The following is a 25710-nucleotide window of genomic DNA, read 5'->3' on the forward strand; positions in this document are numbered from 1 at the left end:
CTGTTACTAAAACCAAAGAGCTGCATCTCTTCAAGATGGTAAATGTGTTTTATCCTCACTGTCTGGGGTACATAGGCCAGAATATATCATATGTTTTGTCAAAGTCATTGATAATGATCTTTCAAGATCCCTAAGTAGTAATTGTATTACTTTCCCTTATATATCTAAGTGCAAAGAGTCCAAAATTATTTTAAAAAACATATTAATCCCCTACTCTGCCTCTCAACTGTTTATAGTAAGAAAGAAAAAATCTTGAACTATGTTTTGATTTTATGTCTCTAATATATGCAGAATATATACTTCAGAAGTTAAGCTCAATTTCCAGACAACCTAGCCAACATCTGGCTATGACTTGCAGCCTCTTAATTTGGGCTAGGAATTTTGAAATAATGTCTGGTTCTAGTCTCAGCTGGTAAATCTCTCTTTCTATCTTGAGGCCAGCTTTGCAGTGAGACCAAGGCATGTATTGGCTGGAAATGCGATTCCACGATTGCAGATGGTAAACATCTGAGAGAAACACACGTGCTTCATTTCAAGACTGGCATGAATAAATAAAAAGGACATTGGTTTGGTGCTTTTTTGCTCACAGCCATTTGGGTTTCGCTATATTCCTACAAATCAAACAAATGGAGCTCTTTGGAGTTCCCAAGTCACCTTCATGCACATGCCCAGTTCTAGTGCCACATTCCCTGGTGGCATTTTCTGCAGGTTACAAGGAGTGCTCCCAAGTGACTCTTCCATACTTAACTCCTAGATGTTCAGAATTACTTTTGTGGGCTTGGTCTGGTTGTGCACACGTGTCTTTCAGTCTGGCCACACACTACCTTTATTCCTTGATGTTTATCCTGACTCATGGAGAATCATTTTTCTGGACCATATGCCTTGGGGTTGGCTGTGTGGATGTGGGAAGGCTCTTGTTACCACTGCTTCTGCTTTGTCAAGCCCAGTGTTCTCCCTCCCCTGCTCTGCTGACGTGGCTCTGATGAGGCCTGCTCTGCCCTGGTCCATGCATCACCCGTCTGTGCTGTCTCTGGAGAACCTGTAGAGCATTTTGATTGTCTTTTTGAGTGATGTTGGTTATGCCAATTGTATTTTCATTTCTGTAATGTTGCCCTGGTTTACCTGTTACTAACCTCTGGTTATTGTTTTCGCCTTTTCTGTTCTTTTGCTAACAAAGTTGCGTTGACCAAAGCTGACCTGCAAGGTAGAGAAGGTTCTTGTTCCCATTACCACTTTGGACTGAGAGATGCCCTGTGTAACCCTCGGTATCTTTTCTTTAAGGGCCTCCAAGCTGTCACACCTCTTGGACAGCATCAGTTTTGGGGAGGGGGCTGAACCCCATGTTCTTCAGAAACAGTGGCAGAAAACCCAGATCAATGAGTGCAAAACAACAAAAGCAAGACTTTTTAGGGATGAGAACATGATTCCATTTTCAAGGGACTAAAGAGGTTTAACAGCATCCTGTATTGTGACAACTCATGAACACATTAATCCACTTCTGGAAATGGTTAATACCTCTCCAAGTAGTTGCCGCGGATGGGTTGGCTCTTCTTGATGTAGTCACTAGAGGAAGGCAACACTTGGAAAGAGAAAAAGAAAAAAAAAAAAAAGACCACTCCAGTTCTTAATTTATAATTTTTTGGGTCGGGGAGGTCATTTCTCAGAACTTTTGAGGGCTTGGGCCTTATGAAAGAGAATGCCATTTTCTCTTAACTCATTTTAAAGAAATATTTCTAGGCATTTGGGAGATATCAATGTCATTAAAACGTTCTAGAGATTTATGTTTCCTATCAGGGATTTTGGTTGAGCACTTTAATTTCCTGTTTTGTGAGCTAAAGGAAAAAGTACTCCTGGGGAAGAAGACGATGTGTCCGTTTTATCCTGAATACCCCTTAAAAAGCCTGCTTGTTAGACGTCAGTGAGTATCTCCCACAGACACTGCTTCTTCTACCATTTGGAGAGGCACCATCCAAAGTCTGTAACGGACCACTGGTCAAGTTGTGTCAGGCTACGTGACTCAGAATAGCAAACCAGGAAGGCATTTCAGGCATCTTTTGGCTGGTAGTTCAGCAGGGGATTGAGCGTCGAATGGCTTCTGCGAGTTTGCAACCAGCAAAAATTGTTAAAAGTAGTTAACAGGGTAGCTTTAAAAAATACTGCTCTTCACCTAAAGGATCATTTACTTTGCTGTGACTTGCTGTCTGTTATGTGGGTAACCAATACAAGTGTCCACCTCTTGGGTGGACATCAACTAAATGAGGTCTCTCTCTAACCATTTTTCTATAACTTTTTTCCATCACTTCTTAGCAGATTTGCATATATGCTGATATATAATAAAATTAATGAAAACAACATACACTGGGTTAGTATTTTGAAGTCCAAGGTAGCTGTAAAATAGCTTTCCATTTTGTTTCTTTTTATTGCTTGCTTTTTTTTTTTTAATTTTTTTGCTTTCAATTTCAAAGAATGTTAAGAGGCCTTTCAGTATTACTAAAGGCTATTGTTTTCAGAAATTCTGCTCCTTGTCAAAATAGGTCTACCGACTGACACTCTGTAATGGAGGAGGAGGGAAGGGGATAGGATTTAATCTACAATAAGAGATAATCCAAGATTGTCAAAGCTCGTTATGATCAGATTTATTAGATACAACTAGAGAACTGTATCTCCTCCCAGACTTTATTCTTCACGATAAGAACTATGTGTATTTTGAACCCCCAGAATCTAGCACAGGCCTTTTTACATAGCGGCTCCCGATGTTGCAAAATGATCTTAAATTTGCCATTCAAAGGAAGAAGGGTTTGTAGGAATCCTACAAAGAAATGGTTGATCTCTATGCCTATTATAAATTATTAGCCAAAGTATAGTACAGGTTTAGGGACATAATAGTTTGGAATATCTTAACTTGCCCATTTGTAGAATCAGTGAAATCATCAGTTTTTTCATGTTATTACTGTATTGACCCAAATGCTCTTCCATTCTTGATGACTGGACAGTCACTTTGTGGCAGGAGCTGTTATCCTTTATAATTATTTTGGGTCATTGTACTCTTTCCCCATATTGTGGCAAAAGACCTTTAGGATGTAAATGCCTTTTACTTTTTATTCTCCTGACATTGGGGTTTGGATCATTACTCATGCTGGCTCTTTTAGCTACAACCTGTGGGCACAGATAGTACTCATTACCATGAAGTGTGAAGGGCAGTAAAAACATATGACAAAGAGATGAGAGAGAGGTTGAAATGTAAAGGCAAATGGTATTCAGAAAACACTATAATAGTGGGGTCTAGGAAGTGGCATGATGAGTCCAGACAGATCGACTGCCTGAGTCCTCTTACCACTGTGTTTGGGGTGGTGTCATTTGTGTGATTGTGTTAAGTTTAATGGGAACATACCTACTCCTATGTATCAGGCACTCAGCTGGGCACTGGGATTACCAGTGCGATACAGCTTGACTTCAGATGCATTCGAATGGGATCCTCCAGGAAGGACAATGCAGAACGAACATTGATTTTCTAGAAGGGAAGGAGCAGGCTGTGTGAACAGAGAGGAGGGCTGCTGAACTATGGGGGTTGGATGGTCATGGTAGGTGCTCAGGTGTATTTCTCAGGCAGAGTTTGAGCCAAGTTGGAAGGATAACATGTTTGAGGTACGTGACAGGTAGAAATACATTCAAGAGTTTGGCCAGTCTGAGGACCAATGTGAAGCTCAGTTTGGCTGAAATAATTTGCATATGGAGATGTGATCAAAGGTGAAGCTAGGACATAGGATGGAGGCAGGTGATGACTGCCTTTTTGTGTGAGGAGTTGGGCATTACCCTGAGGGCACTATGAGGAGGACAGAGACTTGGTCAGCTTTCATTTTATCAAGATCACTCTGACACCAGGTGGAGAATGGATGAGAAGGACAGGAACTGAAAAACAGAGAGCAGAGTTAGGAGGGAAGTAGCGTGTTCCAAGGTTGAGGGAATAGGCTTGAACCTGATACTTGTTACTTTAGGTGGCTAAGGAGGTAAACATGTTTCTCTCCCAGAGGAGACCTCTGAGGAATGAGGAAGAAAATAATCTTTTTCTCCTGGTTGTTTCCCTTCTACCCTGACTATGTTACGTGTTTCATATCAGGAGGTACCCTGAGATTCAAGGGTCCCTTGAATACAGTGACAATATCTATGGACCTTTCAGAAGTAATTTTCTAATTCCTTTTTATTATAAGAGGGGTATTCCTAGAGATATCCCTTAAAAGCTGTCAAATAAGAAAGGGGTCATACAACTATGAGAGAAACATTAAATTTGACCTGTTGGTAGTGAAACAGATGAGTTATAAACTATAAAAAATAAAAGAATAGCTTTTTATTGGGGTGGATGATTAATAAGAATACGTTTCCCCACTTTCCACTATAATTCCCCTTAAAAGGCTCTATTTCTTGTTAAATATGTAATAGCTTCTTTTCTAGAAATGTGATTTGTTCTTCTGCCCAAATGGTGGGCAGGTAGATTGGGTGTACCAAGAATTGATTAGATGTGGTTTTGAATGTTTTGTATCTTGCATAAGTCAATGAATGGATGGGGCTTTGATGCCTTAAAAATGTGAGGATTGTTTTAAGTAATTTTAGATAAGAGTTGGCATCAAACGCTTCAACAGGTAAAGGGAATTTAAATTCTCCAACTTTTTTTTTTTTAATGTGAGAAGTATAGTTCCCCACTTAATTTTCCCCAAAGCTAAGGGCTTTCTCATATTCTCCATCATATTTTACATAATAAAATGTAGCATTGGACCTAATAGAAATCAGGCTCTTAGAAGTGATTTGCCGGTCACCTGGGTGGCTCATTTGGTTGAGCGACCGACTTTGGCTCGGGGCATCATCTCACTGTGTGTGAGTTCGAGTCCTGCGTTGGGCTCTGTGCTGACAGGAGCCTGCTTTGGATTCTAGGTCTCCCTCTCTCTCTGCCCCTCCCCCATTTGTGCTCCATCTCTGTCTCAGAAATAAATAAACATTAAAAAATATTAAAGGAAGTGATTTGAATTATAGGAAATAATGAAACACAGGAATTAAATTTGCCTTTTGTCTCTCAGCACTGCATGTCAGAGGCTTCTCAAAAGAGAGCTGGGCAGTTAGGACTTACTATCTTAATGTGTCTTGATTCTGGACTCCTGACCAACTATACACCCAACTAAAATGGATAGAACTTGATTTTCCTTTCCAACAGAGTTGATAATACCCTTCATTGAAAGTTTACCTAGTGTATACATATGCTAAAGACTTGGTATATTGTGTCTCCATTGTGACCATGACCTTGTGACCTAAAGATGACTTTATAGGGTTTGCATATGTTATCTCATTTAATCCTCACATCATATGAGGTAGTGATGATTTCTATCTCTATTCTACAGATGGGTTCAGACAATTTAAGTGGCTAGCCCAGGGTCACATTGCTAGTAAGTGATAAAGCTAAGTTTTAAAGCCTATGACCTCTTTCCTACTGTGCCAAAGGGTGTGAGTCCAGACTTTCCTATTTCTGTAGCAGAGGCACCACATAGGTGACCAAATCGTGCCTGAGAACGTCCTCTAGCTGATTTTATGTTAGGTGGTGTCTATGTCAATACTATTTCACTAAGTTATAGATGATATTTGCACAATGTTATTTAAAACAAAGTATTTTAAAATCAGCTATCTTTTCATTGAGCTTGCCCTTTGAAACCTCTTTTCTCTCTTTTTAGAAATGCCCTCTACTACCCCAACACATCACTACACCAGTGCTGAGAAAAGAAGGGAAATCAGAAAATGAGGCCTCAGTTTACGTTTTTCGGGGCAACATTGACTTTTTGACAAGCTTTTCATTATTTTAAAAAGAAAAAATGATCTAATCATTTGACCTTTATGGCCCAGGCACCCTCTGAAAATAGGGTGGATTGAGCAAGAATATTTTATGATTGTAGACCTTGACAAATACTCCATCAGAAGCAGTCATCCACTGCTACCCCTCCATTGTCATGGAAGTGTCACATGAATAAATTGCTTTACTCAGAAAGTATACATACTTTGCAGTTCAGTGACCACCAAAGGAAGTGCTGTACTAGAGCTGGTACCAGTGTAGGAATTTTCAGGAATTTTGCACACTGGTTGACATCATGTAACATGTATTAGCTTGAAATTGGCCGTGGTGGGAGAATTTTACATTATGGAAATCAGGTTATAGAAATGTTACAGATCAGGATTTTGTTGTGGTGGTGGTTGTGGTTGTTAAGTATTTACCTACACAGAGCTGATCAAAGGCCCTTGGAGGTAAAGATCGCATGAGGGCATCTTGGTTTCAACCAATGTCCATGCCCATCTTGACTTGTTTTATACTCAGTATACGATGAGAGGGCTGGAGTGATTGGAGCAGTTTTAGTAATACCTCTGTTTTCCTCAGTGTCCCCAAAATGTTAGATTTTATTATTAGTTTTTTTCACTCCTCATCCTAACCAAGTGACATTTTTGAACCCTCATTTGAGAAGAAGAAACCATAAACACCTGAGCATGCTTGCTAGGTGCAGTTGTGATGCCTTTCTGAGCACGGGAATTGCCTTCAAGACAAAAAAGTAACATCGTGGAAACATGGCTGCTCTTGGGTCTTTCTGCCAATGAAATTTTATAATAATATTTAGGACCCTGTTCTCTGACTTTACTTAATCTTCTGTAAAATGGGAACTAGAGCGTTCACTTCTCAGGTGGCTCTCTATGAAGGACACTTGACACATTTAAGGATCATTGCTTTCTTATTTTGAAATTAAATAGAAGTGAATTGGGTTTCTGCCCATTAAAGGGGATGAATCTTATGTTGTCTGTAAATGACTATCTTCAGAAAAGCCAAGAGAACCCAACACTATAAATATAGGATCACTCTGGGAGCACAGAGGGACCTTTGCTTCAAGGACCAAGATTTATGTGCAGCTAACTAAGTAGACTATCCCTAATGTCACAAACACCGTCCCTGAAGCGTCAGCATTTAAATCCTTATATTTTAGCAGTTGAGACTATAGATTGCTCAGAAAACTGGTAAGGGTCTTGTGCATATATGCACATACACATGTACAAATACATATATCTATGTGTATTCATCTTGCTTTTTCCATTCTTTCTTCTTCTTCTTTCCCACTTGATTACTGCTCACTCCTTCTTCCTCTGTGAAACAATGTAAATTTGAAAATGTAAAAGTACAAAAGTTATCAAGAGTAGAAAATAAAGTTGCAGGTGACAGATGGGATCTCTCTGGACAGTCATGGCAACTCTCATAAGTCTCCTCCCACAGTAGCTCTACTGGGTAAGGGACAGACAAACCCTTTGGCTGGCACAGAGGTCTACTGTGATGATGCTTCCACATTCAGATTTCACTCATAGATTCTGAATCCTTTGACAAACACCTCATGTTTTGTGATTAAAGACAATGGATATTATTAAACCAGCCTTGCCTCATGCCTACCACTGGGCCACCACTCTTGGCCCTTTAGCATAAATGGATGTAGGGAATCAGAACAGATGTATCATTCCCGGACTCCCCTCATCACCAATCTTACCACCCCAATATGGCCAAGACAGCTGGTGCTAGTTTAGCAATATCTAAGTTAAATTGGAATGTTTGAGTCATAGGTTTGGTTAAGTGCTACTTGGGCAATAATAGAGGGAAAATACACTCTAGTATAAGTGTCCTTTGCTTCAGGCAGCACTTTATCTCAAGGACTTGCAAGTCATAAAAGACAAGTCTGTCAACTTTTGGTTTTCTAGACCATGAAGAGGAGTTGACTGAATCAGTTTGCATGTACTGATTTTAGCAGTAACAGGCATGAAATGACTGTCTGAGACAGTTCTTAAAGAGAAAAAAACAATCCCAAGTTCAAGCAGAGTGATGGGAAATTTGTGGCAGCCGGAGGTATCATCTGGAAAAAAAAAAAGACTCAATGTGATGCTTTTTCTGTGAACTAAAAACAGAACTGGGAGTTAGAAACCGAAGTATTAGCATCATTGAGGGCTTGCTTAGTTTTTTCATGGTTGCTTCTGTTGCCTTGTCCCTTCCTTACTATAAAGATGTTGCTGCCTTTTCTCCAAAGAATATGTGGCAATTTTAGTGAGAATTGGTTACATATCAAATGCAAAAGTAGTATTCATCATCTCTATACAAGGGTTTCCTAAAGGTTTAGTACAGTTTTAAACTATTAATAATAATTTTGAGAACTTCTAAATACATAATTCTGAAAGTTTATGTTATCTTAGAGTATTTGAAATTTTAGGCTGATTTAGAAAAATGCTTTGGACAAAATTATTATTGAGTTCTTAGGAATATGTTTTATTTATAAGTATGCATTTGATACAGATTTTTGTTCTGGTATTATATATATTTGGACAAACTAGATCTTCCTGTTAATTGAATTTTGAATTGAAATGGCCTTTGGGAATTTTTCTCAAAAAAAACATACATTTTTACATTAAAATGTCATCTTTGTCTGGTTGTAGATTAGAGATACCTTATTTAAGTTTCTCTTGTTAATCCAATGGGAATATGCACATGCATGCATGCACACACACACGCACAAACAGACACACCCTCTGGCTTACACATATCCATAGAGGGTAGGTGGCTAAACTATGGAGTTGGAAAACTTGGGTTTGAGACCTTACCCTGCTACTTGTTAGGTGTGGGGCCTTGCCAAAAAAAAAAAAAAAAAAAAAAAAAAAAAAAAAAAAAAGGCACCTAAGCTCCTATTCTATGTCTTAATTTACTTTTCTAAAGTCCTTTCCTTTCAACTTGGTCATCAGTGAAAAAATTCTTTTATTTTTGTAATTTTTTAAGTTTATTTACTTATTTTGAAAGAGAGAGAGCAAGCAGGGGAGTAGCAGAGAGAGTAGGAGGAGAGAGAGAGAATCCCAACCAGGCTCTGTACCATTAGCACAGAGCTCCATGTGGGGCTCAAACTCACAAACCATGCAATCATGACCTGAGCCAAAACCAACTGAGCCACCCAGGTGCCTCCAAAAATTCCTTTATTTTTGAAGTTCTGGATATCTTCCATGAGAAAAGCATTCCTCTGTTCTAATTCTTTAATACTTTTAATTATAATTGCTTCATCATGTGTTTATGAAGATTAATTGAATTAATATCTGAAAAGCACTTAGTACAATGTCTGGCACATAAGAAGTGCTATGTAAATCTCTTGTTATTGTTATATCCTCTCTCTGATTTGTATAAGATCATTTTATATCAGTGGTGTGCGTTTAAAAGCATCATTGAAGATTTTCTTGTTTTTTTCAGAGCATTTTGGTATGTTTAATCTCTCTCTCTCTCTCTCTCTCTCTCTCTCTCTAATTTTGGAGACCCTGCTATCTATGAAAAATAGATAAAGATATAAAATATAATCTGTTCAGGGAAGGATGTACTTTAAGGAGTTTGAAATAAGAATAGGAGCTTATATTTTCATCTAGGAAGTGTTTTAAGAGTCTAGTGCAAACTCATTCAGCAGTTCGTACTGTCCTTGGACACTGGGGACATAAGAGTTCTTGTCTCAATATCTGGTGAGATCGAGTGAGTTTAGTAGTTAAATCAAGGGAGGAAATGTGGTCAATTAAATACCACCATCACCACCACTACCTCCCCCCAAAAGTGGTTCCAAGTAGAAAATTGCTTGTATGAAATGATATTGGTAAATTTTACGGATAAATTGTTAGTTAGGAAAACCTCTTGGCTTTGAGTCATAAAAGAATGACTTTTTTTCTTGGTTCTTTTGTTCTTTTTTTATTTAACATTATTTTCTGAGCTGTTGCTTTATACCAAAAATCTGCAGGAAGGACATTTCAGGCTGTAGATAGAGCAGACCTTGAAGGTCTGTAGGTAGACCTTGAAGGTAGGGATGGTCTTGAAGTGTTACAGCAGAGGTCCTAGGATATAAGCAGGTCTCAGAAACACCCAGAGGGCTTGTTACAGCTCAGATTCCTGAGCCCTGCCCCTAGCCAGTAACTCTGGGTGGAGCCTGAAAAGGTACATGTCTCACAAGCTCCTAGGTGATACAGGTGCTGCTGACTTGGGGCCCACACTGTGAGCACCGCTGTGGTAGAGAGGAACTGGAAGGAGAAAGGGATGGCGGGAGCACTAAGAGCTGGGGGCCAATAGTAGGAAATGAGGCTGGAGAACGGGGCAGGGGCCCTAGGGTCTCAGCCTTGATAGGAAGTTCAAGTTTAGTCTCTCAGATAAATGAAAAGTCAGTGAAGGTTCTTCTGGTCCTCCCTCACTGAAGTGGCTCTTGCTTCTGAGGTGATTACAGTGGAGTCAGTCTTCGAGGGTTATCTGATTCTACATGGCAGTAACCCCTTCGTGCATGTGAAACAAATCCTTTGGTATTTGAAAATAACCTGTAGGGGCGCCTGGGTGGCGCAGTCGGTTAAGCGTCCAACTTCAGCCAGGTCACAATCTCGCGGTCCGTGAGTTCGAGCCCTGCGTCGGGCTCTGGGCTGATGGCTCAGAGCCTGGAGCCTGTTTCCGATTCTGTGTCTCCCTCTCTCTCTACCCCTCCCCCATTCATGCTCTGTCTCTCTCTGTCCCAAAAATAAATAAACGTTGAAAATAACCTGTAATTCCCTCTGTTTTGGGTTTCTGACCAACCTTCAACAAATAGGACAGGTTGCTCACTTTGCGGAGCACAGACATTCATTCACCCATGCTCAGGTTTTGACTGTATGAGACATAGGCAAATCGGAGTGCTGTAATTCAGACCAGCCCCACATTTACTGAAAATGCTTTCTCTGTATCTGGCACAGTAAACTAATGCAGCAAGGATATAATCAAAGCACATTATGATTTCTAACAGCAGGCAGCGTTCAATCTTTTGGGGACAAATACTAAAAAAAAAAAAAAAAAAGAAAGAAAGAAACAATTAGAGGATTATATAGGCAGAGGACAGCACAATGTGTGATAAAGTGTTAAATTGAGTATTATCAGATGTAAATGTTAATGATGCAGATAGTAAGTGCTGTGGCCCTAAGAAGCAGGAGAATTGTTTGAAATTAGTAGGGGATATTTTATACGGGGGAGGCATTTGAGCTGGTCCTTGGAAAATGGTGAAAATTTAGTTAGAGGGAAAGGCAAAAGCATGGAAGAGCCTTTGTCTTCAGAATCAGTCAACATGCAAGGAATTATTGTGTTTTCCCAAAGTTTTTGCTGTTCTGCCTTTCAAGGGAAAGCCTGCCATGTGTTTCTGATTCTTGAGTACAATTGAATTACTAATCCATTGTCTGCTAAGAGCTGTTTGGTCAGGGAGCCCCGTGGACTTCTCAGAAACTTTTATCCTTTGAAAGAAGCTGTCCTGATTTGCCATTGTTAATGAAACTTGTACTACACAATGCTCAAGTTTAAGACCCACTGAGAACATGACCATGAACCTCCTTTCATCTCCACATGGGGGAACCACATGGCATATAGGAGCTGCAGAGACCCAGCAGCAGTGCTGCTCCCCTAGTGTTAGTAATTGTCTTGAACTTTCTCATGTCATATCCTAATAGCTTTGTATTAGGAGTGACAGTCTGTACCGCTTCCACCCCTCATGAATAAATACAAAATGTCTTGCCACCCAGAAGACAAACCCTTTGTAGTCACGAGTCTCTTTTGAACATGCATCCTTAGGACTCTGCATGCATACATTTCAACATTCTCTGCCTGTGTGAGGCTTTGCTTGGAAATTGTGAAATGTGCACTTATTGCATGGATATATTTTTACTCTGGCAACTGCTTTTTTTTGCATCAGATCCTGAGTAATACATTAGATGAGTCAAAGGGCTCACCTCCTTTGCTGAGGCTCTCTAGGAGTTTTTCCTGTTAGCTCAGATAATTCCAAAGGTGCAGGTTTATATATATAATCCCAAGGTTAGGCAGAAGATAGAAATGAAAAGGAGAAGATGGTTAAAGAGAGGCCCCAGGCTGACCTAAAGAGAAATTGTAATGGTAATTTGTATGATAAAGATCACCAAACTTTTTCAGTTGCTCACTCCTATCCAGAAAATATTTTTGAGAATGGAGTACTTATATATTGCTTGCTTATGGAAGATACACAAAAATAGAAATAGTAAAAAATTTTTAAATAAAGTTAATTTCTAATATTCTCTTCCTATCCTTCAAATAATTTTCTTTTGCATCATTTGGCATATGAACGCTGCTTTTGAATACACTTTCTTATAAACCTGTAGCAGTGGCATGATGCAGTATACTGGTTTTCAAATTTTAGGCTGTTTCACAATTTCCTGAAAGCTTGTGCAAACACAAATTTATACCTGTTTCCTAGGTTTCTAATTCAGTAGGTCTGGGGCCCAATAATATGTATTTCTAACAACTTCCCAGGTGATGGTCTGAGAAGTAACCCTTTAAAAACAATTAATGTAGTTAAGAGCTTGGGTCTGAGAGATAGTTAACCTAAGTTGGACATCAGGGTCTTTTCATTACCTAATATGTGACCTTGGGTAAATTATTTCACTTGTATGAGCTTAGTTTTTTTTTCTTTTAATCTGTGAAATGGATGATCATAATTACTTACCTCTTCGTGTCACTGGAGAGCATAATAAGATACTGTAGACAAAGTGCTTAGTACCCAGTACTTACCACCTACGAAGCACCAATACATGTTGGCTGCACTTTTCTCCTCTTCTTCATATCATCAAACATTCTTTAATGTCATAAATTAAACTTTAGGGACTCTTATTCCTTAATTCATAAGAGTGATGGGAATAAATGTTTCTGCTTTATCATTATACAGTTAGACCATGCTTCAAATGAAGTATCTTTCTAGTTGGATGGTAGAGATGAAGCTCTTTTGCAAAGTCTGCCTAAGAGAGAACAGTGTGTTCAGCCCTCTCCCTTATGTGTGTAACTGTTGATAGTTTGTGGCTAAGTGTGTATTTCTGTAGTCTTTTGTACATACTGACTCTTGTTGCATGATATAGAGTTGAAATTTTTGGCGGTTGTGTTTTTGAGTGTTTGGGGGCATGAGAGTAGCAAATTCAAGTGATTCCTTTGAATTTGGTTTATTATTAACACTTCTCTCTCCTTTTTTCTTCTCTTCCCCTCTTCTTATGAATTACTAGGACCAAGTACCACCTGCCAGGAAGATTCATGTGCCAACCAGGGGGTCTGCATGCAGCAGTGGGAAGGCTTCACCTGCGACTGTTCCATGACATCATATTCTGGAAACCAGTGCAATGATCGTGAGTCCAACCTTTTTATACTTGGGATTTCTTTTGCCGAATTTAGAGGTTTGGAGAAACCTTAAGGGGCAATATGTAAAAGGATGGCTCTTCTGAAATATTTGTAAGCAACTTCCTCCTCCAGAAACTTGGAAAATAAAGGACTGGTGCTCTTAATGGAAGAGCAAAGAAACATTTCTTGCTCAACATTACTGGATGTTTTCCCATTTGCCTACTCCCTATGTTACTTCTTTAGATTAGATTGTGTGTGGCTGAGCAGCAAAAAACAATTCAGCCAATATTTTTGCTCTAAGCAGTTTAATTTCCATTAATTAAGTCATCTGGATAACAATTTTGAGACTTTCCCATTTGCATTGTCTAGAATTCAGAGGATGTTTAAGGAGTGTAGCTATTTTATTCAAAATTCTGAGTTTAGAGAATTTCTTAGATTTTCCAAATGATGAAAATGTTCAGAGTTTATTATTTTTTTCTAACTAGAGTTGTTTAAAGCATTCTCAGGGGTTTTGCAAATGTCAGAAATTTCCTCTGGCTAAGTTTATTAATATCTATTTGGTTTATATATACGTAGTAATTCTGTTTATGTATGATTTCTATTTTGTGAGTATACTTATATGTATGTAGCTGTGAATGTGGTTCATATTGGAGGAGGGCTAGTTGTTATCTTGAGCACTAGCAATGCCTCAGGCGCATGAGCTGATTTAATTCTAGAAGACTGATTTCATGAAGTTGATTCTCGAATTGATGGTGGAGATACTTCAATACTGTGGGAATCTATAGTCTGTGTTTTCACTTCCTTTTTGTGTTATTTTCCTGACATGGCTATTTTTAAAGATGAGCAAACAGCTGAATTTTCTGAATACCTATTGCAAAGAGATGTGTTGAAAGCCCTGACCTAGTGGGTCCTGCTAATCTTCAGATTTTCTAAACGTAGTCTTCAGGGTAGGAGTTTATTTTACAATCTGAACTTGTAGTCAGTGGCCTCTTGGTTTTATTTAAAAAAAAAAAAGACGCATGGTGTTATCTGAGCAAATACTAAAGTCATATTATGGTTGCCTAAGTGGGAGCAGGCACTGATTATACTGATTACATATTTATTTGGTTTTCCTTGAATACTTATTTCTCAACTTTTATTTTTTCATGTGTGTGGTTGCCTCTTGTTCTGTTTCCCATATTTCTCATAGCTTTTTATCTTCATGTGCTTCATCAGTCTCTTAAGATATACCTGGAGAAACAAGTGGGGACTCTATCGATGTAGAGAGAAAAATATTTGATTCTCATTCCTCTAACTGTAAGCATATGGCTCTCTATCTGTAAAGCAAAAGGGACAGTATTTACAGAAAGTTTGACATCAGATTGTTCTTTTCCAAGTACTTGGTATTATTGAAAGTCCTGTGTCCACATTGATAATTTGGAAATACTGTTTAACTCAGAAATAGGCAGTTATGGACCCATCCAGAATATCTGGGGAATGGTGCTGTTGTATGCTCTTTATTTTTCCTCCAATTTGCCTGCATAGGACTCATTAGGAAAGCTCTTTATCCTAAATGGTGGTATAATGCTTTTTTATCCTCCCAAGTTTATTCCGTATCATAAATACAAAGCACTCCTGGTAGAAAAAAGTCAGGACGAGACTACAAATAGAAAAGACAGAAAGGTAAGTTACTCTAACTGCAATGAAAACGCACACTCTTCAGAAGGTATGTATACATGTTTTTCTCATTGACAAACTTCTTTCTGCCGCCCAGTCCCAGGCATGGTTTTCTGCTAAAAATCAACTAGGATTCTTTCTAGCTTTCTGTGATGTTTTTTCTGACTTTATAAAGAGCCCATTGTGTCTCAGTCCAGAATGAAGACTGGTTGCACTATCTGACTCAGTTTGTCAGTGTATAATGAAGTACTAGAACGGGGGAAATAGTCAGCTTTTTTTTTTTTTTTTTTTTTTTTTTTTGTGGCAGCAGCACCTTATCCTTCAAAACCGTATGTGAGATGCCCAGGCCTAGGGTAATGTATTCTGGATTGTATTCTGCAAACAAGTGAGTTGAATTTTTTTTATCGTAGAAGACCTCTGAGCCCAAGTCATTAAAAGAAACTGCTCACCTGGTCTGCTCTTAAGAGCAGACCAGGGCTTCTGTGATTAGATGACTATATAGAAATGTGAACAAGTACATTTTGATGGCAGAATGTAAGGGATATACAGAATTTAGATATACTGGATATTACTATAAAGCACAGAAATAAATTTTTAATAAAACCAACCACATGCATCATAGTGTTGGGTTGTACAATGGATGTCTCCGTATCCAATGATTGACATTTAAGGTTGCTTAAAATTGTACATTGGGTGTCTCTATATCCAGTGATCGACATTTAAAGTATTGGGGGGAATTTCTTTTTTTGGAACTAGCATCAGAGCCAATTTGTTTCACCTAAAAAGTCAACCTTACCTCTTTACGTCATAGATCCTTACTTTCTATCTCAACCTTGACCTTTAGAGTTATGCTATGCTGCTTTATCTCACAAACATCTTCAAAATTAAGTTACCTGTTTGATATTCTCTGGGCTTGTGTTAGCAAATTCTTGGTAGCTTAGCTTGTATCAGGACATAAGCCTTCATTCAGTATCATCGGCAGATTTGAACAGAACTCATGCTTATCATTGGTGAAGGCCATGGGGAAAATTGCAAAGAAAGGGGAAAAGATAAAATAAGTGAATGGAAGAAGAGGGATGATGAAGAAGAAGGAATGTAGAGAAAAGCAGGATTGAGTCTGGTGTGGAAGAACACAGAGGCCATCAGTGATTGCTTTGGTAACATGTATTTCAAGGTGGCCTGCATTTGACCTCACAAACAGAAATAGAGCATGATATTACAGTTGGAATGTCGTGAAGGAAATCTGACCTTTACCCACTTTTTAGGAGTAGTGTATTCTATAGAATGTTGCATATATCTAAAATACCTTGAATTTCCTACAATGCTGTCATAGGCCCCTGTGGTTGGTTAAGGATTCTGTCTAATGGCAAAAGATAATTTGGGGGGATGGGGAGAAGGTTTGGATCTCTCATTTTCCATGAGATATTTTTCAGGATAGCAGATTGATATCAGTTAATGGAAGTGAAAACATCTCAATTTCTTACTGCACATCCAAGAATAGAAGCTTGTTTAATAGGAAAATGCTAGGTTTTGATATTTTTCAAAATAAAGGGTTCAGTTCAATTCATCATGGATAGAAAAAATTACTTATATCTGAGCATGATTTGTGAGTTCCTAAAGAAATGTTTGCCTTTTAGGGTTTTCCACATTTTTTCTAGCATTGATTCCTTCATTTATAACTTTTGGTTTTTCTTGCGTGTTTGCCAAATTGAGTGTTTGCTTGACAGCTTTGAGGTGCTATCACATAGATATCACCCCCATGAGTAGAGTTTACATTTAGAAACTGTATCTCATTTAGTATGAGTAGACCTAGCATGGATGGGTTTTTTATTCCATCATGTTCTATGAGAGCATGGTGGGTTGATGGAGGCAGTGGGGTGAATTTCAGGTTTAGTCTTACAGTGTTCAAAGCTGATACAGTGATTCTGGAGGTGTGGTGTGTATTCTCCATGGCTGATTACCTTGTGGAAGAGTGACACTGTTGTATTAGATAGAAAACAAAAATCATCTGATTGGAAACCCAGGCATAATTGATTTACTAATTGTCTTATATAGTTTTAAGATAGGATCTTCTACCATTTTATGTAATAGCAAAATCACAGGGAGTTTCCTTTAGGTGACTTTTAGGGCTGATTTAAAACTATAATGGGCAAAATCATCCCAAAAGTAATTTTGAGTTCTTGTAGGATCCACTAAGATCTACAGAAGGACAAGAAATGGCATTATCCAAAGATAATCTTCATTCTAAAAAATTCAAAACAGAGAGGGCTGACTTCTCACAGGGTGCATACCACCTGAATGCCCACTTAATGACACAATGTTGGGGCTACATTTTAAGAAAAACAAAAGAAATGGAACCTTACAAAGGTTCTTATAGGGATATTCATTTTGGATATTGGGTTCTTACTGGTATTTAAAATCGGGACTAAGAGCCTGGGAGGTTTCAGTATGTTGTAACCATCACCCCATTGGACAAATCCAGAATCCCTCTCCTGTAATGTGGGCAGTGCAACCTATTGTTGAGTTCCTCTCTACACAACACCACAAAATGTTGCACAAAATCCAGCTCACTGGCACGTACCCACACATATACAAAAGGATTGGCATTCTGGGGACCTTATGAAAACAGCGGTTTTAAATACTTGACATCAGTCCTTACCACCAAAGTTACCTTGAGGCATGTTTATGCTAACTAGTTTCAGTTGTATAAAATTCTAGGGTCTCATTATTGCTTCAGTGCCCTGGAAAAGTGAATGTGGAACAGTCTGTGGCATGTGAGTGCTTAAAACACAGCGAGGTACTGGATTTAGAAATCAGATGTTCATAATGGCTTTGGGGGATAAAGAAATATGGGTCCTCAGCCTACCCCCAGCAGCCAGCTACCTGTGCTACATTGCTAGTCTTACATTGTGGGCTACTTGTTGGAGAAATTGCTAGGTTCACACTGGCATGTTATAATAGATGTTCTTTGCTTGCAACAAATCAATAGCAAGCAGCTGTGGATCGTGCAGACAGTGGAGTGTGAAGCGCCTTTTCAGATAGTTTTCTGCTGGAGTGGCTGTTAAGCTGCACTGTTGGCTATTGATTGGCCTTTTGCTTTTTATTTATTGTGTGGGTTTATTTTTTTTTTTTTTAATGTAGGTTGGTGTATTGATTAAATCTGTTAAAAACACATTTCCCTTTCAGGCTTTAGAAAAAAATGAGCAATATATGCATTACTTAGTGTACAAACAAGACGACAGACATGTGCATGTTAATTCTGTCTCTTGGGTCCATATAGATACACTGGCCTTAGTTATGGGTCTGGGTTGTTATTTGTACAGTGATAATTCTCAAAGTACAAGACTACAGTGTGTCTGTGTTTTCAGTTATGTGTTTAATGCCTACCTGTGTTTTCAGCCTCTGCCTGTCCAGTAAATAGGCCATGTCTGAGAAGTTCATTATTAAGATTGTTATTTGATGCTTAGGACACTTTATCATTTATTCATTCGTTCACTCACCAGACATGTCTTATTTGCAGATAATGATCATGAATAAGATACATTCCTGTTCTCAAAGACATTACATTCTAATGGGGGATGATGCACATGGAGGTGCTTCAGTAGAAATATAAATCATATGTAGTGAGGGCTCATAAAGTGGAGAGGCATCAACTGTCCCTGGGTTTGAGACTCCAAGAAGAGCTGCTGTTATTAAGAAATTTTTAATCAACAGATGAGTTTTGAAAAATCCGTAAGTCCTTCATAAGCATATATGGTAAGAAAGAAGGTCAGAAAGGAAAAACATCATTCCAGCAAGCAGAGAGACAGAGAGAGAGACAGAGAGATAGAGAGAAAAAGAGAGAGAGAGGGTGGGAGGGAGGGGCCAGGGGCAGGCTATAGCCAGTGCTAACATTCTGGCTGTTTCCTTCCATTCTTTTTTCTAAGCATTTGGATGGTTAAGATCACATTCTGTATAAAGTTTGTGCTCTGCCTTATTGCGTTTAACATTGCATGATATACATTTTTCAAAGTATAAAAATTATTAGATTTTCTCATTTCCTTTAGTACATTATGGTGCTCATTTCTTTGGGACAGAACTCTCTTGAGTTGGACTCTCTTGAGTCCTGGATGAGAACTAATTGGCCCAAATCTTTTCTTCATGGAACCATTGTTGGACATTTATGTTAGAAATGTAATTAAAATGAACTAAAAATTTTAAAAGTTGACTTGTAATGTATATAACTTATTAAATTATAAAAGGGAGCATAGCCATTAACTTAATTAGCTTTACAGTCAAAGTCCTTTAAATGCCAATGCTCACTCTTAACACTGACATTGAGTTTGTCACTTAACCTCTTGAAGCTTTGATACAGCACAGGGAATATGATAGCACTTAATAAATAGAAGTAGTGATAGTTTTTATTGTAACTAATAATATTTGACATTTGTCAAGTCCTTATATGTTCCTGACACTCTATGAGGACCTTTATAAAGATGTCATCCTTTAATCATCAAAGACCCGAAGAAATGCTACTGTGCTGATTTTAACAATGGGAATACTGAGGTCACACAAGAAATAGCTGAGTGAGGACTTGAATCCAGGTTTATATGACATTAAAGCTCACATTCTTATTAGATTTGCTACCACCTTGTCGTTATTAGAAATAATAATGGCTTAACATCACTAATTACTAGAATGCTTAAAATACCAGGTGTTCAAGTCTTTACAGACACCCCAATAAGAATGTAGGGTGGGAAAAAGAGAAGTTCTGTATTCCTGGTTGTTAATTTGATTATATTATGGAATTTTGAACACTTTAGATATTTCTGCGTTAACACTACGATAAGGCTTTTTAGTTATAATATTGTTAGATCTTACAGAATTAGAATTAGAATATCTCCCCATATCCCCAAATATTTATATTTTTATTCTCTGTTGATCTAGATCTTCTTATTTCCATTGTTTTACTTTATTGCAATCTCCATATATGTCATATGGCATAGTGAATGAGACGTCTGATGTGGATTGGATGGCCTGTGTTAAAATCATGACTCCGGGGGCATTGGGGTGGCTCAGTCAGTTAAGCATCCGGCTCTTGATTGTAGGTTAGGTCTTGATCTTAGGGTTGTTAGTTCAAGTTCTGTGTTGGATTCTGCACTGGGCCTGGGGTCTGCACTGGGCATGGAGCCTACTTAAAAAAAAATCATGATCCTGTCACTTAACAGCTCTATTACTTTGGAATGAATTAATTAATTCCTTAGTATCCCCCCAATATGGATATTTATAGGTCCTATCTCACAGAAATGTTGTGAAGATGAAGTGAATTTATAATTATGAAGGTCATAGCCTATCTAGAACTCTTGCCTATTCTTTGATATAATTTTCAAAAGTTAAAAACTTGACTCATACAAATATGATTTTCATGAAGTTAAAAACATAACTCTCCTAAAAATACAGAATGAATATGTGCCAAATTTATTTAACTCCTTTGTGGGAAAAACAACAAGATGGTAAAAATGTAAACACTGTGGCAAGAGAATATTTGAAGAACAGGATATTGATAGGCATTAAAAAATATGAAATATTTAGATTAAGTATAAAACTGGTGAATGTCTCCTAGGGAAAAAACCCTTAGCCTTTGGTGTTATCTTCTCTACCTACCATTATATCTTTATTGAACAAAAACTGACAGCCTAATAATCTCACAGAGTTTGGGGCCCAATTAATCATGAATATCAGTGTCAAACACAGGTACATTTTCCCATAGAAGTATGTATTTCACAGGTGGTCTTATTAAACAAGGTCCTTCTATAACATTGAAGGGATGTGTAACTCTCGTCTTTTTTTCTAAATTTTGGATGATTTTTAATAACACTAGTATGATCTATTCAATTTCAAATCCTTTTGTTTACCTTGAATACCTCTCACATACACAATTACCTTTTATTTTTTAACCATTTAACTGGGTAGCAAACACTGTGCTGAATTTGTTGTGTCATCTTGTCATCTTAACAACCGTAGAAAGTAGATACTATTATGATCCCGGTTTTACAGATGAAGGAGCTGAGACACGAAGAAGTCAAGTGATCTGCTCAAGGTCATAAAACCATTAGGTAGGGGGACAAGGACTCCGTTTTATTTGTCTGACTGCGAAATCTGAGCTCTGGACAGCTGACGTCTCTGAATTCCTCAAGGAAAGCTTCTTAAGGAGAATACATCTGAACCCATAGGGATTTAGATTTACCTTAGCCATGGAGCTTGACTACTTCTGTTGCACCCATTACACTGTAATTTTTAGTATTTACATTGTTATTTGGTAAGAGGGACGTATCTTAAAACTTTTTTACTTCATTTTAAATAAAGGCTTCACTAGGATTGATCTGCTGGTGTAATAAGATCAGAAGTTCCATCAAAGTGCCATTTTGCAAGTTTGGTAGGTCTGGGCAGGCAGGGGCTGAGTCCAGAGAAGTCACTAAGGCTGGAGGAGCAGCCTGGTGCCATAGGAGGCAAGATCCAGAAGGTAAGACGGATAAAGAGAAGCATTCATGAGCCAGCAGGACCTAAGGTAATGCCTTTAAGTTACTTCTTTGCATCTGTTTTTGATTCCTGGACCCACAGATATTTAATGTAGCTAAAAGGATGTCAGGAGATGGCATTTACTCCCAGGGTCTTCTAAGAGAAAGGATCATGGTGCTGGTATTCTTGAAAGCAGTTTGATAGATGTGGGTTTTAGCTTGTTGTCCTTGGGAATCACTCATTTATGATTTCCCTTGATATCAGGAAGGGACAATTTTGTAACACAAAATCTCTTGTATTGCTGATATTAATACAGAAACTACTCAGTGAGAGCCAGGACTAATGGCAGCTTTTGTGTTGTATAACTCTCCATGAAAGTGAGCTGAGACTCACAGGTAAAACATTAATTTCTGCAAATCTCAGCTGATACTTGGACCTATGGTTCAAGGAGAAATAGTGTCCACGACTCAGGGTCCTATCAGTTACCAGACATTATTGTGAGTTGTTGGAATCTGTAACATCACTAATTTCATTTCAGCCATCTTCAGGATGCTGTATTTGTAGGCCAATTTTATTACTTATGTTTAATTACAGCCCATTTATTTCTGGTGTGCCTGGCTAGTTACTTATTGATGGTGATGGCAATAATCCACTGAGAGCCTATTGGTTCACAGAAGATAATTTTATATTACCTTGTTAGTCACATACAGGTACAATTTTCATGTATTTTTCAATATAGACTTACAATTTCCTACATTTATTTCGATATATATTTTTATTTACATGCAAAGGCAAAAAATATGTAAACTATTTTCTCTTGTAAAATAAAGGTAATAAGTATAATTTGGTTTCCTTCCCTGTTTTTTTCAGGGTGGAGTGCATTTTGTGATTGAGGGTAAAATTTGCATTCAGCAAAACACATGGATCTTAAGTGCATGATGACAAATATTTACAACCATGTAACTAGCGCCCTAGTTGAGATAAAGGACAGTTCCATCTTCCTACAGAGTTCCCTTGTGCCCCTCTTATCATTCCCGTTCTCAAAAGGGACTGCTCTTTTAATTTGCGTCAGCATCTATGAGCTTTGTCTCTTCCTGAGTGTGTATCAATAGACTCATATACGATGCGATCTTTTGTTTCTGTTTTCTCTACCTCCATGGAATGTTCCTTCCTTCCTTCCTTCCTATGTATTTACTTTGAGAAAGAGAGAGAGGGGCAAGCTTGGGAGGGGCAGAGAGAGAGAGAGAGAGAGAGAGAGAGAGAGAGAATGAGAATCCCAAGCAGGTTTAGTACTACCAGTGTGGAGCCCAATGCAGGGCTCAAACTCATGAACCATGAGATCATGACCTGAGCTGAAATCTAGAGTAGGACGTTTAATCTACTGAGCCACCCAGGTGCCCCCCTCTATAGAACGTGTTTAAGATTCACCCATGTCACTGTGCATTGTAGCTGCCTTGCCCTCTCCTGACCCTTAGCTCTTCTCATCTGAAGGAATCTGCAGGTCTCTGTCTGGGGACCCCTCCCTGCCATGCCCTTGCCATTCTCTCAAGGCGGTGAGCTGGGGGCAGTCTTAACCCTCACTTTGTCTTCTTCCTGTCAGGAATCCCTGTCCTTTGTGTGATGTATTGCAAACCATCATCTCACAACCATTGTCTTTTTCTCCATTGTTTCAAGCTGATTATAGATCCAATCTCAGTTATTCTAAGTGGACATCACCTGTTTCTTTTTACCTGTCTTCACCTTTACACTTTGAGATTGGGGGTGGGAAGGAGGAAGGGTGATCTCTTAATACACCATGTGCCATGCTTTAGCTTACAACCTCCAGGGATGAATTGAGGCTTTGCATGAGTCCCAGAATGGCCCTGGCAGTGTAGAATATTTCAGGACCTATGTTTTTGTTTTCTGGGTTTTTCTTTGGTGGGGGGCAGAGAGAAGATCCTTCAACTCTAGCTATAGATGTTCTGCAGTCAAAGAGCCTTCTGCAGCCATAGAAGCTGCACAAAGCTAGTTACATACCTGCTAATGTGTCTCCGTCAAGCCTTTCCTCATCTGAGTTTCTTTTATGAGGTCCCCATTGCTTTTTCCCTCCGTCCCTCTGATAACACTTGATTAAGCTCAGTGGGTGCAGGGATTGATTTGGCTTTTGAAGCTAGTTGTTCCTATTTTCTTTACCTAGAATTATAGTTTGTTTTCTCACCTAGCTTTATCCTGTGGATCTTTGCTGCCTGATCCATGTCTCTTTGCCAAATGAAATTAAGAGGTGTTTTCAAACAAACAAAAAAACAATTGAAGACTTAAGGAAGGGGGAGGCTTCTATGCCAGGGAGTGCTCTGGCCATTGGCTGTTCTTATTTTGATTTTGATTTTGATTTTGATTTTTTTAATTTATTTTATTTATTTATTTTTTTCAACGTTTATTTATTTATTTTTGGGACAGAGAGAGACAGAGCATGAACGGGGGAGGGGCAGAGAGAGAGGGAGACACAGAATCGGAAACAGGCTCCAGGCTCCGAGCCATCAGCCCAGAGCCTGACGCGGGGCTCGAATCCACGGACCGTGAGATCGTGACCTGGCTGAAGTCGGACGCTTAACCGACTGCGCCACCCAGGCACCCCTATTTTGATTTTTAGATGCTGGTGTGCACTTATTATTTTGATGCATGTCTACAAAAAATGACGGGGCTTTACATTGTTGATGCTTTTTAGTTTTAACTGGTTTTTTTGACAATTAAGGTTACACAAGATCACTGTTGAAAATCTGTAAAATGCATGAAAGTGCAAGGTAATAGAAAAACTTGCATAATTTTACCAATTATTTATATGACCTTGTTTCAGAATATTCATGGTGTCAAGTACGGAATAGATGTTCAAAATATATTTGTTGGATGAATGACTGACCCTTGCATATTTGCAAAGTCTGAGTTGTGCAGTGGTCCTAGTGTTCTTTTCATGAAATGAATAGCATTTCTACCAGGACTAGGTGTTGCCTTGCCAGAAGGGATGCTTTTAGGCATGCAGGGATTATAATGAGCATCCCAATATACAGTTTTCTTGTTCAGATATAAAATGAAATTGTCAAGATGTTTTCAGTTCTTTTCTCTCTTGTCCCCGTCCCTTCTGCAGAAAGCCTTGCCAGTTCTGAACAGTTATACATAGATGTATCTACCTATAAGTAAAATGGGCTTTGTAGTGGATTTTAGTTGGACAGCAAAGACCCTTATAATGTATATGGGTAAGGAGCCTCTTGGTTTCCCAGTTTTTTTTTTCTTTCTGTGGCATCTACTTCCAAAGAGACATTGTAGTTTATTTCACATGATGAGATTTCTTATAATGGTGTACTCTAGAGCGCTAGTGTGAAATAATAGAATTTTTCTACTTGGACATCATCTGTCAATTTCTGCTGAGTTTCATGTTGCCCAAAACTAGTAACATATGACTGAAGCATTTAGATGTACTGTATACTGAGAAATATAAAACAAAAATTTCTTGATTTTTGTACACTGTGGGTTGAAAATATTTTAAGTCTCTTTTCATGATAATTCAGCCAAACCTAGTAAACTCTTTGCAAGAACACTCAGGAGCATTGATAGGAAATGGTAGTATCTGATTCTGGGTATTATTTCACTGGATACCTTTTGTAATTTGGTCCCCAACTAAATATAAATTGCAGGTTTACCCATATATATGAATAAAACTAAACATATGTTCGTGTAAATAAAAAGAAGATGTGCATGTATATATGTTATAAATAAATACAAATTTCCTTTAGGTTTTTTTCCCCAGTTCTTAAAGAATTTTTCTATCCAGATGTCTTCGTTTTTGTGACTTACAGTTTTTTGTGAACTTTTGGTTACATCTCATCAGCTGACAAGTTGTGTGTATCTGTAATTATAAAGGTAATATGTCTTCCTGGGCCACAGATGAGGTATCTCTGTCCCTTTGAAGATATTTGGCCAAAAGCCCCTTTATCCCATGTGTATACTCAATATTTGGGGTACAATTTTATCTCTGAAAAAGGATTTGGGCAGGGATCTGGGTTTTACTTATCCTTCAGAATAATCTTTCTCCTCTTGCTACCTAAAATTCCCATATGGCTTCCTCATGCCTGCACTCAAGTGTATCATCTAGTTAAAACTCACATCAGTGCCCTGGCACTGGGGGGCCTTTGGAAAAGGGCCTGCAGCTCAGCAGACATATCATTACACATGCCTGTTGTCTCTGACTCGTGAAAAATCCTGAGAACAGGGAAAATGGAAAAGAATGTATTAAAACAAGTGAGTTTAGCCAAACAAACTCTCATTGTTGGTAGAGGCTTTATTCCAATCCCCACAACACACCGCATGGATTTCCA

The 25710-nt window shown here is 38.4% G+C and overlaps 1 protein-coding gene across 36 annotated transcripts in view; it reads left to right on the forward strand.

The window, feature by feature from the left end:
- NRXN3 (neurexin 3) overlaps positions 1-25710 on the forward strand; it is a 1571803-nt gene that overhangs the window by 764691 nt on the left and 781402 nt on the right. For 22 of the 36 annotated variants that reach the window (XR_006705195.1, XM_045451713.1, XM_045451734.1 and 19 more), the window contains one exon: positions 13096-13215. Coding sequence is in view for 33 of the 36 variants with exons in the window: in XM_045451713.1 (XP_045307669.1) it covers positions 13096-13215 (120 nt within the window). In the remaining 3 variants the exon portion in view is untranslated. Of the gene's footprint in view, positions 1-1177; positions 1205-13095; positions 13216-25710 lie in introns of all 36 variants that reach the window. The other 14 variants (XR_006705193.1, XR_006705194.1, XM_045451709.1 and 11 more) reach the window with 1 other exon arrangement.

The sequence above is a fragment of the Leopardus geoffroyi genome, chromosome B3 (genome assembly GCF_018350155.1).
Source record: "Leopardus geoffroyi isolate Oge1 chromosome B3, O.geoffroyi_Oge1_pat1.0, whole genome shotgun sequence".
NCBI lineage: Eukaryota > Metazoa > Chordata > Mammalia > Carnivora > Felidae > Leopardus > Leopardus geoffroyi.